The sequence below is a fragment of the Taeniopygia guttata genome, chromosome 1 (genome assembly GCF_048771995.1).
Source record: "Taeniopygia guttata chromosome 1, bTaeGut7.mat, whole genome shotgun sequence".
NCBI lineage: Eukaryota > Metazoa > Chordata > Aves > Passeriformes > Estrildidae > Taeniopygia > Taeniopygia guttata.
The window spans coordinates 112,397,906-112,412,097 of NC_133024.1; the positions used below are offsets into that span (position 1 = coordinate 112,397,906).

Sequence of the window (14,192 nt, forward strand, 5' to 3'; positions counted from 1 at the left end):
TTATCAGAGATAAAAATCAGGATATTACATGGTGTTGGGTAAATGTGAAGGGGGAGTGACATACAGGAGTACAGAAGCTCAGTAAGCTTCCACAGACACAGAACAGAAGTAATTTGTAGGTGATTAAATGAGATTTTGATTAAATAATTTGCAGGTGATTAAATAAAAAGCCAAACCTTGGGTACGCTATTTGATTGGAGGGTGATTTCAGGCTTTTCCTGTGATGAAAAAGACCATGAAAGAAACTTGATTTTAGAAAGGAGGAGTTAATAATATTTGAGATTTGACTGTGGCTGTATAGTTGAGTTCTTTAGGCCCCTGCTTGAAGTGGAATAAAGATAATTCCATGTGAAGGTCTTTCAAGGAAAACTTACTCTTTGGCTTGTCTGGAAAAAGACTGAGGGTCAGTGTTAGAGCATCCTATAAATTTATTTTGGGGAGAGAATAAGGAAATAGATTGAGGTTAAAAAAGAATGTTATCTTTACTGTATTTCCGTTGAGGCTCATTAAAAAATGCTTAGCTAATGTAGAGATTGGCTTGGGAATCAGTTGGAAAAGCTGACTGTAAAAAGTCCAAAATTTTGCAGGATTTATGTTAGAACTCTAATTGTAGAGGAGCCAAGATTCCATGAAAAAGGGAAGCCTTTTTGCCTTGCATGTCAAATGGGAAAGAGATTATCAAGTCCTTTAAAATGTAAAAATCCAGATTTGCTTTAAATGAAGAATTTTGTGAACAAAACTTTGAACCCAAATTTAATTCTTCGCTTCCTTTCTGTTGTCTGATTATTAACACAGGAAAAGAGATTACTGTATTTTGATATGGAAGTATTAATTAAAATATCAAAAGTTAATTAAAATATCAAATACATCTCTGACCTGTTTGACTTTTTTCAAATAGTGACACTTGTGCAGAAGAAGACAAATTCATGAAGCCTAAAGTAACCATGATAGCTTGGAACCAAAATGACAACTATGTTGTTACAGCTGTGAATAATCACCTGCTCAAAGTTTGGAATTCCAGTACAGGGCAGTTGCTCCATGACTTGGTGGTATGGAATTTTCCTTGCTTTTGGAAGATTTTACTGAAATTGCAGTGGCATATGCATGCTGAATTTATAATTAGAGCTGATTAGTCTTGAAAACTTTGTGTGGATGGTACAGCAAGGGTGGTGTTCCTTGGAATTCTTCTAACCAAAATTTGCTGGTTCCTCCAGCTGTGGACTTTCCCTGTAAATAGAAGAACAAACCAATGTAGAATAAATAAAATTCTTGTGCAGTAATATATCCATTGAATATTTTACCTTTGGAATGTTCAAGTCTTTGTAGCTACTTGGGGTTTAATTTTCCAGAGAGGACAGCGCAGGCTTTGGGCTCTGTTGTGACTGTCCTGCTGCTGTGGATTTCCCTGGTTCCCCTGTGATGTGCAATTTTCAATTGCAGGGCCATGCAGATGAAGTGTTTGTCTTGGAGACCCACCCCTTTGATTGCAGGATAATGCTGTCTGCAGGCCACGATGGCAACATCTTCATCTGGGACATCACCAAAGGCACCAAAACAAAGCATTATTTTAACATGGTGAGAGCTTCTTTAAACACCATTTGTTCTCAGCACGCAGCAGCGTGTTCACTACCAGCTGAAGGAATGCCACCAACACTCACACCCTTGCATCTTAGGGGAAAAACAGAACCAAACAGAAAAATCTTAACCAGCAAAATTTGTTAATTAATTTTATTTCTTTAGAGTTTTTTTACTGTAGAATTTGCTGATTACTGTGGATTTTGCACTCCTTTTTACTGAAGATCATTGAGCACTTCATTCATATTAATTGTTTTCCTCAGCTGAGGGGAGGTGCCGTCTAAAAAGCTCTGTTTTGTGTCATTGTTTGAAGATAATAGTGGACAGATACTTGTATTTTCCACAGGCTTACAAATGATTTTCTTAATATTGATTGCCACAGTGCTTGAGGGCTCCATTTGACAGCTAATTGTTAATACTTTAAATTAGGTTATTTTCTGTGAGACTTAGGTTCTGATCTAATGTACATATAAATTTTTCATCCTTTTTCCCTGGTCAGTCAGCAGCAAAGAGCTTTTTTTTTATTTTTAAGTTCTTAAATTCTTTTGGTTTGTCTAGAAAGTTGTTTAACAAAAGCAATCTATATTAGCTTCTGTTTATTTCAAGCAGTATGCTGACAGCTGAGAAGCCTCAGAAAAGCATGTTTATTTGTTTATTTTGGGCACTGAACAGTAACTTTTTATACCTTTTAGTGCAGCTTGGGACTTAAATTCAAGTGTAAAAGAAATACATGAAGTAACAAAATTATTTGTGCTTTAATGGAGGTATTTAGGGAAATTATGGGTTTTGATAGAGTAATTTTGGATGCTCATGGTTTGCTCTGAAAAAACTGGTGAAGTCTTGAAATTTTTTTCCTTCAATCCAGATTGAAGGCCAGGGACACGGAGCTGTTTTTGACTGTAAATTTTCACCAGATGGGCAGCATTTTGCATGCACAGATTCTCATGGACATCTGCTGATATTTGGCTTTGGCTGTAGCAGACCTTATGAAAATGTAAGTTCAGCTTTTTATCATATCTCTGTATGGAGTTTCTAACTGAAATTGCATTATTGCATTAATTAATTCAAAAGTTCATATGTTAAAAATAATTTGTGTGGTTAGAAGATCTAAATACAATGGATTCCTTGATGTCTGTAAATTGTCTTGCTTATATGATCCTGGCACAGCAGAAAAAAAACGTCTTAACATTCCCATGGGAGTAGCTCCCAAGAATGTTCCTGGAATACATTTTCACCTTGGAGCTTGGAGACAGCTAATTCACCTCAATTGTTCAACCTCAAAAATGCTTCTGTTTGTAATTTCTGCTGCTTTATCTTGCAGTTCTTTAGGCCTTTCCTCACTCAAGCCTAAATTCACTGTAGTTGATTAAATTAAGCAAAAGTAAATTACTGATCCAACGATTTATCCTATCCTAAAATTTTGAATTTATCAGTCTGCTTCCTTTTTTTTATTTTTTTTGATAAATACACATTTCTTCTTTTTTTCACTTCCCCTCATTTTTTTTCAGGTTGCATTGCTAGTTCCATGTGTGTCATTTTAAAGAATTATTTTCTCCTTGCTCTACATTCTCAGCTGAAATTGGAACTTGTTTCCTTCATCTTTGCTATCACTGCTGGAAGCAAACATTCTGACTGTGGTCTAATAGTTATATAACCATTTCCCTTCAGCCTTATGGACTTTCAGTTGTAGGAAAAAAAAAACTTCAAGTGCATATAGATTAAGAAAGAAATCATGATTAAGAAAACTTTACTTGAGCTGATGTTGAGCTTTAGCCAAAGATTTCCTTGCAAGGAAACTTCAGGGCCACTCACTCACAAGCTGGACTTGGTAACCCTTGTGGGTCCCTTCCAACTCTGAACATTCTGTGATTCTGATAATTGTAGGGGGAAAATGCAGAATGAGAGACAAATATTTTTAAGTGTAAACCAGTGCTTTTGCATCAAGTTACTTTAGCTTTCTGTTTTCTGAAAGAACTCTGTTTCTGCAAAAGCACTGTTGGAAGTTGCAGTACTGCAAAACCCATCCAGGTTAACTGAAGTTACACATAAATCTTTCCTGTTGGAAACTTGCCTTTCCTTTACCTTTAAGTACATTTTAGGGACTTTAGTGCTTGGTCTTTGTTCTTTAGCACATTCTTTCTTCCAAGTTCCTAACACAAAACTAAAATTTCCTTTTAGATTCCTGATCAGATGTTCTTCCACACTGACTATCGGCCGCTGATCCGAGACTCCAACAACTACGTGCTGGATGAGCAGACTCAGCAGGCCCCTCACCTCATGCCCCCTCCCTTCTTAGTGGATGTGGATGGAAACCCCCATCCAACAAAATATCAAAGATTGGTCCCGGGAAGAGAGAACTGTGCAGATGAACATTTGATTCCTCAGCTTGGATATGTAGCAACAAGTAAGAATATCACTAAAGTTCGACATTCAGAAGTAGGTTACTCACTGGTTCCCAAGGGGACATCAGCAACTTAAAAATACTTTTTTTTAATATATTTTGTACTTATGTTTACTAAAAATGATGGAAGGTCCTACAGTGAATACAATTTAAGCAAGCAGAAAAAAAAAATCAGTTTTTCAAATGGATGTTGCAGTTCTTTTCTGTCAGCAGTGATGTTCACAATCCATTTGATTGTACATTCCATAAATGTCTTACTTGGAATAAATAATTGGAATAACTCTTTCATTTGATCTGTTTGACACTTGCAAGGTGATGGAGAAGTTGTTGAGCAGGTGATTGGCCAGCAGACGGTTGACCAGGATGAGCCAGGCTTGGAGCCCAGCATTCTGGATGGGATGATCAGACAGCTGCAGCTGGAACAGGATCAGAGAACTGGAGCTGATCAAGAATCTGCTCCAAGTGGCCCCCAAAACGGGGAGGGAACACCCAGGAGAGGTTAGGACTGCTGATAAATTCTTCAGTAATTGTTCTGTCTCCATCTTTCATGTGCTGTATGAAGTACTGAAACAGGTTTTAACTTCAGTGTAATTTTGGAGACTGAGAGTGCTTTAACATTGTGATATTTGGTTATTTTTAGTCATTAAAACACTGCTGCTCCTGTGATTAAATCACAAAGCCTTTCACTTTAAAAGGAGAAGATCATTAATAACATGCAAAATATATACAATAGATTTTTTTGCAAATGTTTCCCAATATAAGTTATTTTTGCATTCCTTATTTTTTGCAAAGTATTGTGCCATTATTCAAATTGATTTTCCCTGTCCCTTTACAGATTTAAACAAGACCCTTTCTGAAGCTGTGTCTTTGTAGTTTTAATTCTGTAGTTATATAATGTAGATGAAAAAATATTTATTTTCTTACATAATTACATGTTTAATTACATGCACTCAGCTCTATGAAAAGTGCTTTTTAGAGCCTCAGTGGCCTCAGAGCTGTCTGAAATAGTTCAGAATTACCCTTCTGTCACATCACAATTCCTTCCACTGGGAAGTGTTTAGGAAACAACTGGAATGTGGCACACAGTGCTCTGGTCTGGTTGACAAGGTCACTGGTCAAATGCTTGGAGGTCTTTTGATCTTGGAGGTCTTTTGCAGCCTAAATTACTCTGTGATTCTGATTCTGTGAAAACAGTAGCAGAAATAACCATTTTAAAAGTCCTTTGTATAATCTCTCTGTGTTTTCTACAAGACGCATAATCCTCCAGAACTGATGCTTTGGGAAGGCTGAGCTGGAGCAGAGGCTGGGCAGAGCTACAGAATAAAGCAGAGATTTATGAAAAGGATCTCCTCCATGGATCCACCTTGGGCAGCACCAGAGCCCAGCCAGGGCTGCACCCAAATGAACCAAAATGGCCCCAAAATGCACGAGCGCTCCCGGGGGCTCTCCCTGGGATCAGTTCTGCTCCATTGGCACCTTGGAGTTCATTGTCCCATTCCAGCTTTAGCCCAGGCAGTCCCATCCTGCTTGTTTTTCTCTCTCCAGCCCACGGTGTTTGTGCTCCTGGGCTGAGATTTGGATCATTTGTCCTTGGTGCCCAGCTGGAGCAGGAATTGTTTTGTCTCCCTACTCTGTGCAGAGAGTAATAATGTGAAGCTCAGAAGTACACACTAAAGCAGCACAGAATCTGAAAAATAGAAAATCTAAAACTTAAGGCATCACTGAAGGCTCCAAGTCACATTCTTAGAGATAAAAACACAGCCTTTTTTTTGTTTGTTTGTTTGTTTTAATCTTTTAGCAAGAATCTTCCAGTTCCCTGCAGCACTGCAAAACCATTTTGATTTGTGTGTTTCAGCTTTCAGAAGGCCGAGCTTGGACATCCAGTCCCCGCCCAACATCGGGCTGCGGCGCAGCGGGCAGGTGGAGGGCGTGCGGCAGATGCACCAGAACGCCCCGCGCAGCCAGATGGCCACCGAGAGGGACCTGCAGGCCTGGAGGCGCAGGGTGGTGGTGCCAGAGATCCCCCCCAGCTTGCTCAGGTCTGTCTGCAGCTGCTGGAGGGGCTGCCTAGAGCAGAGGCTACGTCTGTCCACTATGGGTGATGGTCATGAGTTTTTTGGGCAGATAAATGTTTGGTCTGTGTGCATATCAGAGGTTAATTGTCCAATTACATCTTCTGGTAATGAAGTCATACCTCCTGGTTTGCTTCTCTCCCCAATTCACTTTTGTTTATACTTTTGTTTCACCCCCAACTGCTCTTGGGCAGTGCAAGAGCCTGGCAGAGGCTATGTCCACTATGGACGATGATCACGAGTTTTTTGGGCAGATAAAAACTTTTTTATATATCAGAGGTTAATTGTCCAATTACAGCCTCAGGTAATGAAGCCATATCCCCCTGGTTTGCTTCTTCCCCCAGTTCACTTTTGTTACACTTCTCAGGGCCTGAAGCAGGTGGTGTGACCTTGGTTTCCAGGCCCAGAAGGATTGTTTAGTCTGACGAAAATGTGAAGGGAAATAGGTAGCATTCTGCATGGAGTTCAGAGTTATGCACTTAATGCGGTACACAATCTGAAAAATATAAAAGCTACAACTTAAGGCAGCACTAGGGATAGCACAGCAGCTTGGTTGATCTAAATTAAATGCTGTTACACCAAATGTAGAATGGTTGCTGTTGGAATAGTTCAGCATTGTGGGCAGATGTGCTAAAAACTTGTTTGTAAGGTCCATTCAATGAGAAGAAAGGGGAGTTGTCCAGGTGAATGATTCTCCCCTATTTCAATATTTTAAGTCATCTCCAGGTTAGCTAGGTCCCCTAGATTCTTGCTTTCTTCAAAATACAAGGTACAGATTGAATTCATTTCCATGGAAGCATTGGGTGAGATTGTACTCTCTGTAAAACTTCTGGAGGTGATGAGTTATAACCCCTTGAAATGCTAAACCAGTTGCTTTCAAAAATACTACCAGTATTGATCTGTGAAAAGGAGAATTAGTAGCTAAACATCTCTGTTTAAAGCCACAACCATAGGTGCTACCACGTCTCTGAGGGTTTTAAGCAGCATTCCCAGTGTTGGGAGGTAGAGTGATTGCAAATGGAAAAATGTGAATTAAAAACGAGGTTGAAAACATAGATTGTATTTTGATGTTTGGAAGGAAGACTTTCTTAGCATCCATATTTTTTACTCTTACCTGGAAATGATAGGATGGGTTAGAGTTCATTGGGCAACAAAAAGATCTAAAATTAAAAATGGAATGGAATTGGGTGTGAGAGAGATCCCTTAAAGAGACCAGCATTGTCAAAACAGGTGTGGAACTAGATTTTCGTGGCTTTCTTGTAGGAAGCAGGAAGAGTATCGGATTGCAAAAGGGGAAGAAGAGAGACATCTTTATGCAACAGAGAATAAAAAGTCATTTGAGTCACTGGAAAAGGTACGTGGTAGCTTCTGGAAAAGTGGGCATTCTGTGCCTAAAGACAAGTGGTGGTTTAGAAAATGAAAGCAGAGGTTTTTGGTATGATCTTCCAAGGACCCTGATGATTCAGCTCCTAATTACTGCAGAACAAAGCTTGATTTATTTTTATGGATACCTGGAATTCTTTTTGCTTTCAGTCTTGCCTGCTTCTATGTAAGGTATTTGGGAGTAATTTTTGAAGGCGGGATGTCTTTCAGGCTGTTCTGGTTTGACTGCAGTTACACAGCTATTGCAAGTCCTGCCAAAGCACTGAGAGCATTCAAGGTCCTGTATTGAGGACTCACAGGTTATGTTGCTGTTCCTTGTCATTTCACTTTAGACAGCAACGTTTTGTGTGTGGGTGAACTTCTTCAGACTTCCCTCCTTTCAGGTGCTTTCTTCATCACCTGTTTGGTGGGAGAGATTGGCAAGAAGGAAACATCGGTTATTGTGCTGTTTTTACAAGCTTTTTTCCTGATTTGCTTTGTCTTAGAGTACAAAATAATTTGACACAAGAATTCTATTGCATGATCCCCTTTACTGAGGGGAGCTGGGGGTTGAAACAAGGTGGTCTTTGAGGTCCCTTCCAACCCAAAGCATTCTCTGATTCTGTGATGGAACATGGTAGGCAGTTAATGTCTTGATTCTGTAAATACATTTATCAGGTGATGTGAATGGAGCTGTCACAGCAGTTTATAAAGAACAATTTCTTAGAACCACTAATAAATCTTAAATTTAGAACAGTTTAAACTTTGGGCTTACATGTAAATTATTTATTGGGAAAGGGAGTTTTAACTTAATCGTGCAGTTTCAGTTTTTGCATTCAGCAGTGCTTTTAGCCACCCTATCCCCCTCATAAAAATTTGCCAGATAAATATTTTTATTTAACTCCTTGTTTTTCCCTTTATAAATTAGAGTGATTCTGAGTCTTCATTAATCCAATCGAAGCGTCGACTACACAGACGGAAATATTCCAACTACAGAACACGGAATAACATTGAGCAGCTGGAGTCTTCTGAGGAGGAGAGGGACAACTGCTTTGGCTTGATAGAGCAGGTGAGTTCTCCTCTGAGTTTGGATTTTCAACTTGAAATTTCATGTAGATATGCCTTTTCTGTTAAGCAAGCAAACAAAAAAACCCCACCCTTCTTTTTCCAGGGAAAGTATTTCTGTAAGCATCATCGTTGTTGGCACTTGTCAAACCCGTTGTGTTGCTTTAATAAGGACAGTATTTCCTGTCAATTTATAAACGGCTCAGCTGGTTTTGCTGAGAATCTTCTAAAGCAAATCCACATCCCATGTCAAAAATCTGATGGATAATTGGTTGGCTTCAGGTGACATTTGGAGCTTAGATGTGTTTTAATGTTTTTCTATGGAAATTTTGAAGGTTCTTGCTAATGTGATTCTTCACAGGGTCTGTTCCTCTGGCCTGGAGTGACACAAGACTTTGTGGGTAGCAGGAGCTTTTTGTTTGTGTGTGATGTATTATCAGACTGTAAATGGGTGATAGGGCTGCCCTTGTCTTGCCTTGCCACAAGGAAATAGTTTTAAACTGGGAAAAGGAGAAGTGGAAGGAGCAGAGAAACTCAGACTTGTTGGAGCAGTCGCTTTGTTAAGAACAGTGAACAAAAGGGAGCGTGCTCAAGAGATTAGGAAATCTGCAAGTAAGATGAGGACTGGGATTCCTTGGAAATGGACTCTCCTTTCCTTACCTCTTAATAAATCATTCCAGTGTGGTTAAAAACAATAAATCACTTAAACTGAACTTTGATGTTGTATTGTATCATCTACACAGTGTATGAGCAGGTTTTAGTGAGAAGACTCACAGCTTTGTTACTCTGAAAATGACAGTCAGTTGGACTAATTCAAGCATTTGAAGCTACAATTGAAATCTCATGGGATTTTCTCCTATTTTTAATGTTTTTCCTTGACAAAATACAGCTTCACACATGAGCCATGCATTGTACGGACTCAGTTATGAAAAAGACATTTAAAACATTTTATCAATGCAAATAGTTGATGAGCAACAATCAGGAAATTAGCAAAGTCATAATGTATTTTGGTGTCTCTCTACTGTTTAGTGTTGCATTTAAATACATGCATGAGTACTCTAGTACTTGGTCAATCATTTGCTATTAAAAGGAGAGGGGCAAAGAAAAACCCCTCAACTTGCATAACTAATGAAAAAAAATCATAGCAGTGACAGAACATCCCCTTGTTGTGTTGGGAGAGAAATGTGCTTGTTTTTCTTGATCTGTTCCTTTTGTAATGTAAATTATTCCTGGTCAGATTTTATTATATACTTTACATGGCCTAATTGCTTTTATTTCCATTTTAACAACTTTTTACCAAACTTTTTAAAATTTGATAATATGGACCATATGTTTTTAAGTTTAAACCCCTTAAAACATGGGTTTGGCTTTTTTATATTTTTAAATTTAGGAAGCTGAAGAAAGTGAGGGCTCTGGTTCATCTGATGAAGAGGAAGAGTGGAGAAGTGACAAGAAAAGCAACAGCAATAGTTCTAGGTAAAGTGAAGAAAAACATCCCATAATGAGTTTTACTTGAATTTTGACAAATTAAGAGTTGTATGAAAGCTCTGTTGTGCTTCAGATGTGATCATATGATAACAATAATAATAATAATGTAAATAATCATATAAGTATAATCAATATACTCCACTGACATAGTGTGCTGTTATTTACTGTTCCACTTCACCAAAACATTTACATATTTTAATGTAACTCCCAAGTTCCTTTGTCAGATGGCAAAGAGATGTAAGTTTGGAATAGTTCTATAGTATGTTTTGGTCTGGTTTTGAAGGGATGAAAGATTTAATTTGGGAAATTTTTTTCCCAGGTTCATTTAGGAAATATTTTTCCCAGTTTCATTTAGGAAATATTTTTCCTTGCTCTTAAAAAAAATTTTGAAAAATCTGAATTTTTATAAAATTTCTGTTTTTATGTAAAACTGTTATAGATAAGTTTTTAATCACTTCCTTGTGGGTATATTAGATACTCTTTTAGAATTCTTTAATACTAGAGCAAAAAAGTACTCGGCGAATGATGGTACTCAGAGATCCACTCAGAGTGAATGTGTAGCTGAGATTTGATTAAGTGTAAAGAATTTAAGCAGCAGTTTGTTCTTTTGTGAGGGCTCCTAATAAGTCCAGAATTCCACTGCACAAATTTCTTGAATGAAATTATTGATTTTTGAATTCACCAGACTATTTGTTTAAAGAGATGTGCTTTGAAATCCTGGGTTCTCACAAAAACTCATGTTAAGCCTTGAGTGAATAATGGTTACAAGAGGACAAAGTTGTTTTCAGCAGCACTTGCTGTGTGGTGTTTTTCTGGTGGAGTTGAGTGTTCTGAAGCAGTGAGAGCTGTGTTTGTGTTTCCTGGCCGGTGTGGGCAGTGACTCCTCGAGCAGATATTCCGACTGGATCGCGGACGCCGGGATCAACCTGCAGCCGCCGCTGCGCACCTCGCGCAGGAAAGCGCTGCGCTACTGCAGCACCTCCGAGGACGAGGTGTCAGCTGAGAAATCCTCTCCTCCCAAGAGGAGAAGGAGGAAGAGGAGGAAAAAACCCAAACCAAAAAAGCAGGAGGAGGTACAATTTTCATTTTTTTTTTCTACACAATCTTAATTGCTCTCTTATGGTCTTCATTAGAAACTACTAAAATAATTGTTGCTGCCATCAGGCAAGGATCTTTTTGTCAGCACACACAGAGAATATGGGATTGATTTGGGATCATTCCCAGTGTGAGGGATCTGCTGATTGGTAGGGAAGAATCTGCATTCCAAGTGAGGGGGCTTTCATTTTCCAAATGAAAAGGGTTCTCGAGGTTGATGGTTTTAAAGGGGAAATGTGTTCAATAAATATCACTACAGAACATCAGTCTTTTCCCAAGGGATGGAACAAGGGGGAAGGCTTTAAACTGAAGGAGAGCAGGGTTAGATTAGATTAGGGAGGAATTCTTGACTCTGAGGATGGCGAGGCATTGGGACATGTTGTGCACAGAAACTGTGGCTGCCCTGTCCCTGGAAATGTCCAAAGGCAGCTTAGACAGGGCTTGGAGGAGCCTGGATAGTGGAAGGTGTCCACGCTTGTGGCGGGGCATGGAACAAGATGATCTTTGAGGTCTCTTCCAATCCAAACCATTCTGTGACTCTGTAACTTAACTGTCTAATTTTTTACCTTTTTTAATGCATAGGGGACACAGTCACTGCATTGCTGGTAGCAATTTATACTTAGGTTGAATATTTAATTTTTTTTGTAAGTTAAAATCATTCTTCTGTTTTAAGCTACTGAATTTTAAGTTAATTTAAATAATTACCTTAAGTTGCAATAACTACTATTAGTTGTTTTCTCACATAAAGGAGCAAACAAATTCTCTTTTTTGAGCCTGAGATAATTTTGATTTGTTTGGTCCGTTTTTCTTGCTATCCTTTCACTTCCTTCTAAGTAGAATCAGTTGAATAATTTTTAATTGGGTACTGGGACTGTCATCTAAATTATAAAACCTTCTGCTAAGGGCTACATGATAATGATGTGCTCACTGAAATCCCCAGATAGGAAAGGAATGTTTAGTATTAGAATCACAAAAACAGTTACAGCTCAAGCAAAGCCTTGGAGGAATTCTGCTGATACTGTTTGGAAATGCTGTGGGTTAGTCCTTTATAAGATAAGGTGTTGTCTGCCAAACCAAAATGGAATGATTTGTTTAGAATTCATGTCCATTATATCTGTTTTTTGTGAAGACTGATGCTGCAGCACAGCCACTGAACGTGGAGCTGTCCTATGACTGGCACCCTCCAGTGTGGATCACAGACACAGCTCTCCGAAGGTCCCCGTTTGTCCCTCAGATGGGGGATGAGGTAGGAACCTTCCAGTGCTTGTGATTATTGTAATTGCTAAATACAGGAAAACATTCACTGTTTGGGCTTGTTGGGGTGTTTTTTAGGTGATATATTTCCGACAAGGGCATGAAGCTTACATTGAAGCAGTGAGAAGAAATAACATTTATGAACTGAATCCACACAAAGAGCCTTGGAGAAAAGTGGTGCTTAGGGTAGGTCTGCACTGAAGGTTCTGTGGGTTTCTAACTGAGTCTGTGACTGAAGAGTTTTATTATTCTGTTTGCAGAACATGGATTTGTGAGTTTACTAATGTTTCCCTATGGGGATAGCATGTGCAATTATCAGATTCTCTTCAGAAATTTCTGTGGGAAGCCAAATGACAGACCTGTGTTAAAATCCTAAGGCTGAGAGACTGCCTTCCATTGAAATCTCAAATCTCATTTCAGTATTTTGCATGTGGGTACAGTTGGTTAATTAATGTTAAACCAACAGTTCTGTGCATGGTCCCTAAGACAAAACTTGCTGAAGCTGTTTATTGTTACCTGTAGGATCAGGAATTGGTAAAAATTGTTGGAATTAGATACGAAGTTGGTCCTCCCACGTTGTGTTGCCTCAAACTTGCCTTTATAGATCACGCCACTGGGAAACACACAGACAAATCATTTTCCATCAGGTATGTGCAGTTTTAGTTTCCTTAAAGGTGTTTAAGAATATGTTTCTCTTCTTCCTAAAGCCCTGAGGCACACGTGAGTGATGATTTTTTTTATCCAGATACCACGACATGCCAGATGTGATCGACTTCCTTATCTTACGTCAGTTCTACGACGAAGCCCGGCAGAGGAACTGGCAGGCCTGTAAGTGTTTGCTGAGTGTTGGACTGAACAGTTTTGAAATCACAAATGTGTCCTTGGCTAATTGCTGCATGTGCTGTTTGTAGAGGGTTCTCTCGTAGGCAAGAGTCAGAAAATTGAACCTTGGAGGGACTGCAGAGGATGTAAATACAGTTACCAAAACACATATCCAGACTCTTCTGTTCCCTTTTTTATTTTAAAGCTTAATAACAGACTTACATGCCAGTGAGTCTAGAACTTGTATTATGGGGAGAAAGCAGAACAGTTACCGAAAGTTTTTCTATTGCCTGTGGCAGCCACAGAGTGAAATCCTTCTCTCAGCAGAATGTCTGTGTTTGCTGCAGCCGACAGGTTCCGCTCCATTATTGACGATGCCTGGTGGTTTGGGACAGTGCTGGGTCAGGAACCTTATCAGCCTCAGTATCCAGACAGTCACTTCCAGTGTTACAGTGTCAAGTGAGTACACAAAGATTTCATTTCCAATGTTATTAGAGTGCCCTTGCTGTCACACAACTGCCTCGTTGCTGTGAGAATGTATAAATTGTTCGCTTAAATTATTTTACTTCTGGTATTGTCACTTTTTAATGGTTTTAAATTGTTGCTGTAGCGCAGTGTGGATATGTAATAACTTGTGGCAACTTGTTAAAGAGTAGTAATATGGTAAAAGCAGTTGTTGACCTCTTCACATTTCCTGTACTGTGTAATTCTGGGTCCCTTCCACCAAGCAAGCAATGCAGTTTTCTGTGAACATTAATTACTGGTCTGCACTGATAGTTGATTTGGGGATGCTGAATCTCCTCTGATTGCTGATATCAAGGCCCTTATGCCTTAAATCCTCACACTTTGTCTTTCACATTGTGCACCCTTTTTCATACCAACAAAGAGGCCTTCACACAAAGGAGGGGAATGGTAAACAAAGATATCTCTAGACTTCAGTGTTCAGACTCAGGATATTGACCTTATTATGCCCTGTCCAAGCTGTCTGGAATAGAATCACAGCATGGTTTGGGTTGGAAGGGGCCTTAAAGATTGTCTTGTTCCACCCCCTTGCCGTG

At 39.1% G+C, this 14,192-nt stretch overlaps 1 protein-coding gene across 1 annotated transcript in view; it reads left to right on the forward strand.

The window, feature by feature from the left end:
* Positions 1–14,192, forward strand: part of BRWD1 (bromodomain and WD repeat domain containing 1) — a 41,260-nt gene that overhangs the window by 10,968 nt on the left and 16,100 nt on the right. Inside the window, exons 14-28 of the mRNA XM_030284074.4 lie at positions 899–1,049; positions 1,441–1,575; positions 2,441–2,569; positions 3,754–3,979; positions 4,289–4,474; positions 5,832–6,015; positions 7,312–7,402; positions 8,339–8,479; positions 9,866–9,951; positions 10,841–11,036; positions 12,188–12,304; positions 12,391–12,498; positions 12,835–12,959; positions 13,058–13,140; positions 13,482–13,593. Of these exons, the coding sequence (XP_030139934.4) occupies positions 899–1,049; positions 1,441–1,575; positions 2,441–2,569; positions 3,754–3,979; positions 4,289–4,474; positions 5,832–6,015; positions 7,312–7,402; positions 8,339–8,479; positions 9,866–9,951; positions 10,841–11,036; positions 12,188–12,304; positions 12,391–12,498; positions 12,835–12,959; positions 13,058–13,140; positions 13,482–13,593 (2,070 nt within the window). The remainder of the gene's footprint in view (positions 1–898; positions 1,050–1,440; positions 1,576–2,440; positions 2,570–3,753; positions 3,980–4,288; positions 4,475–5,831; positions 6,016–7,311; positions 7,403–8,338; positions 8,480–9,865; positions 9,952–10,840; positions 11,037–12,187; positions 12,305–12,390; positions 12,499–12,834; positions 12,960–13,057; positions 13,141–13,481; positions 13,594–14,192) is intronic.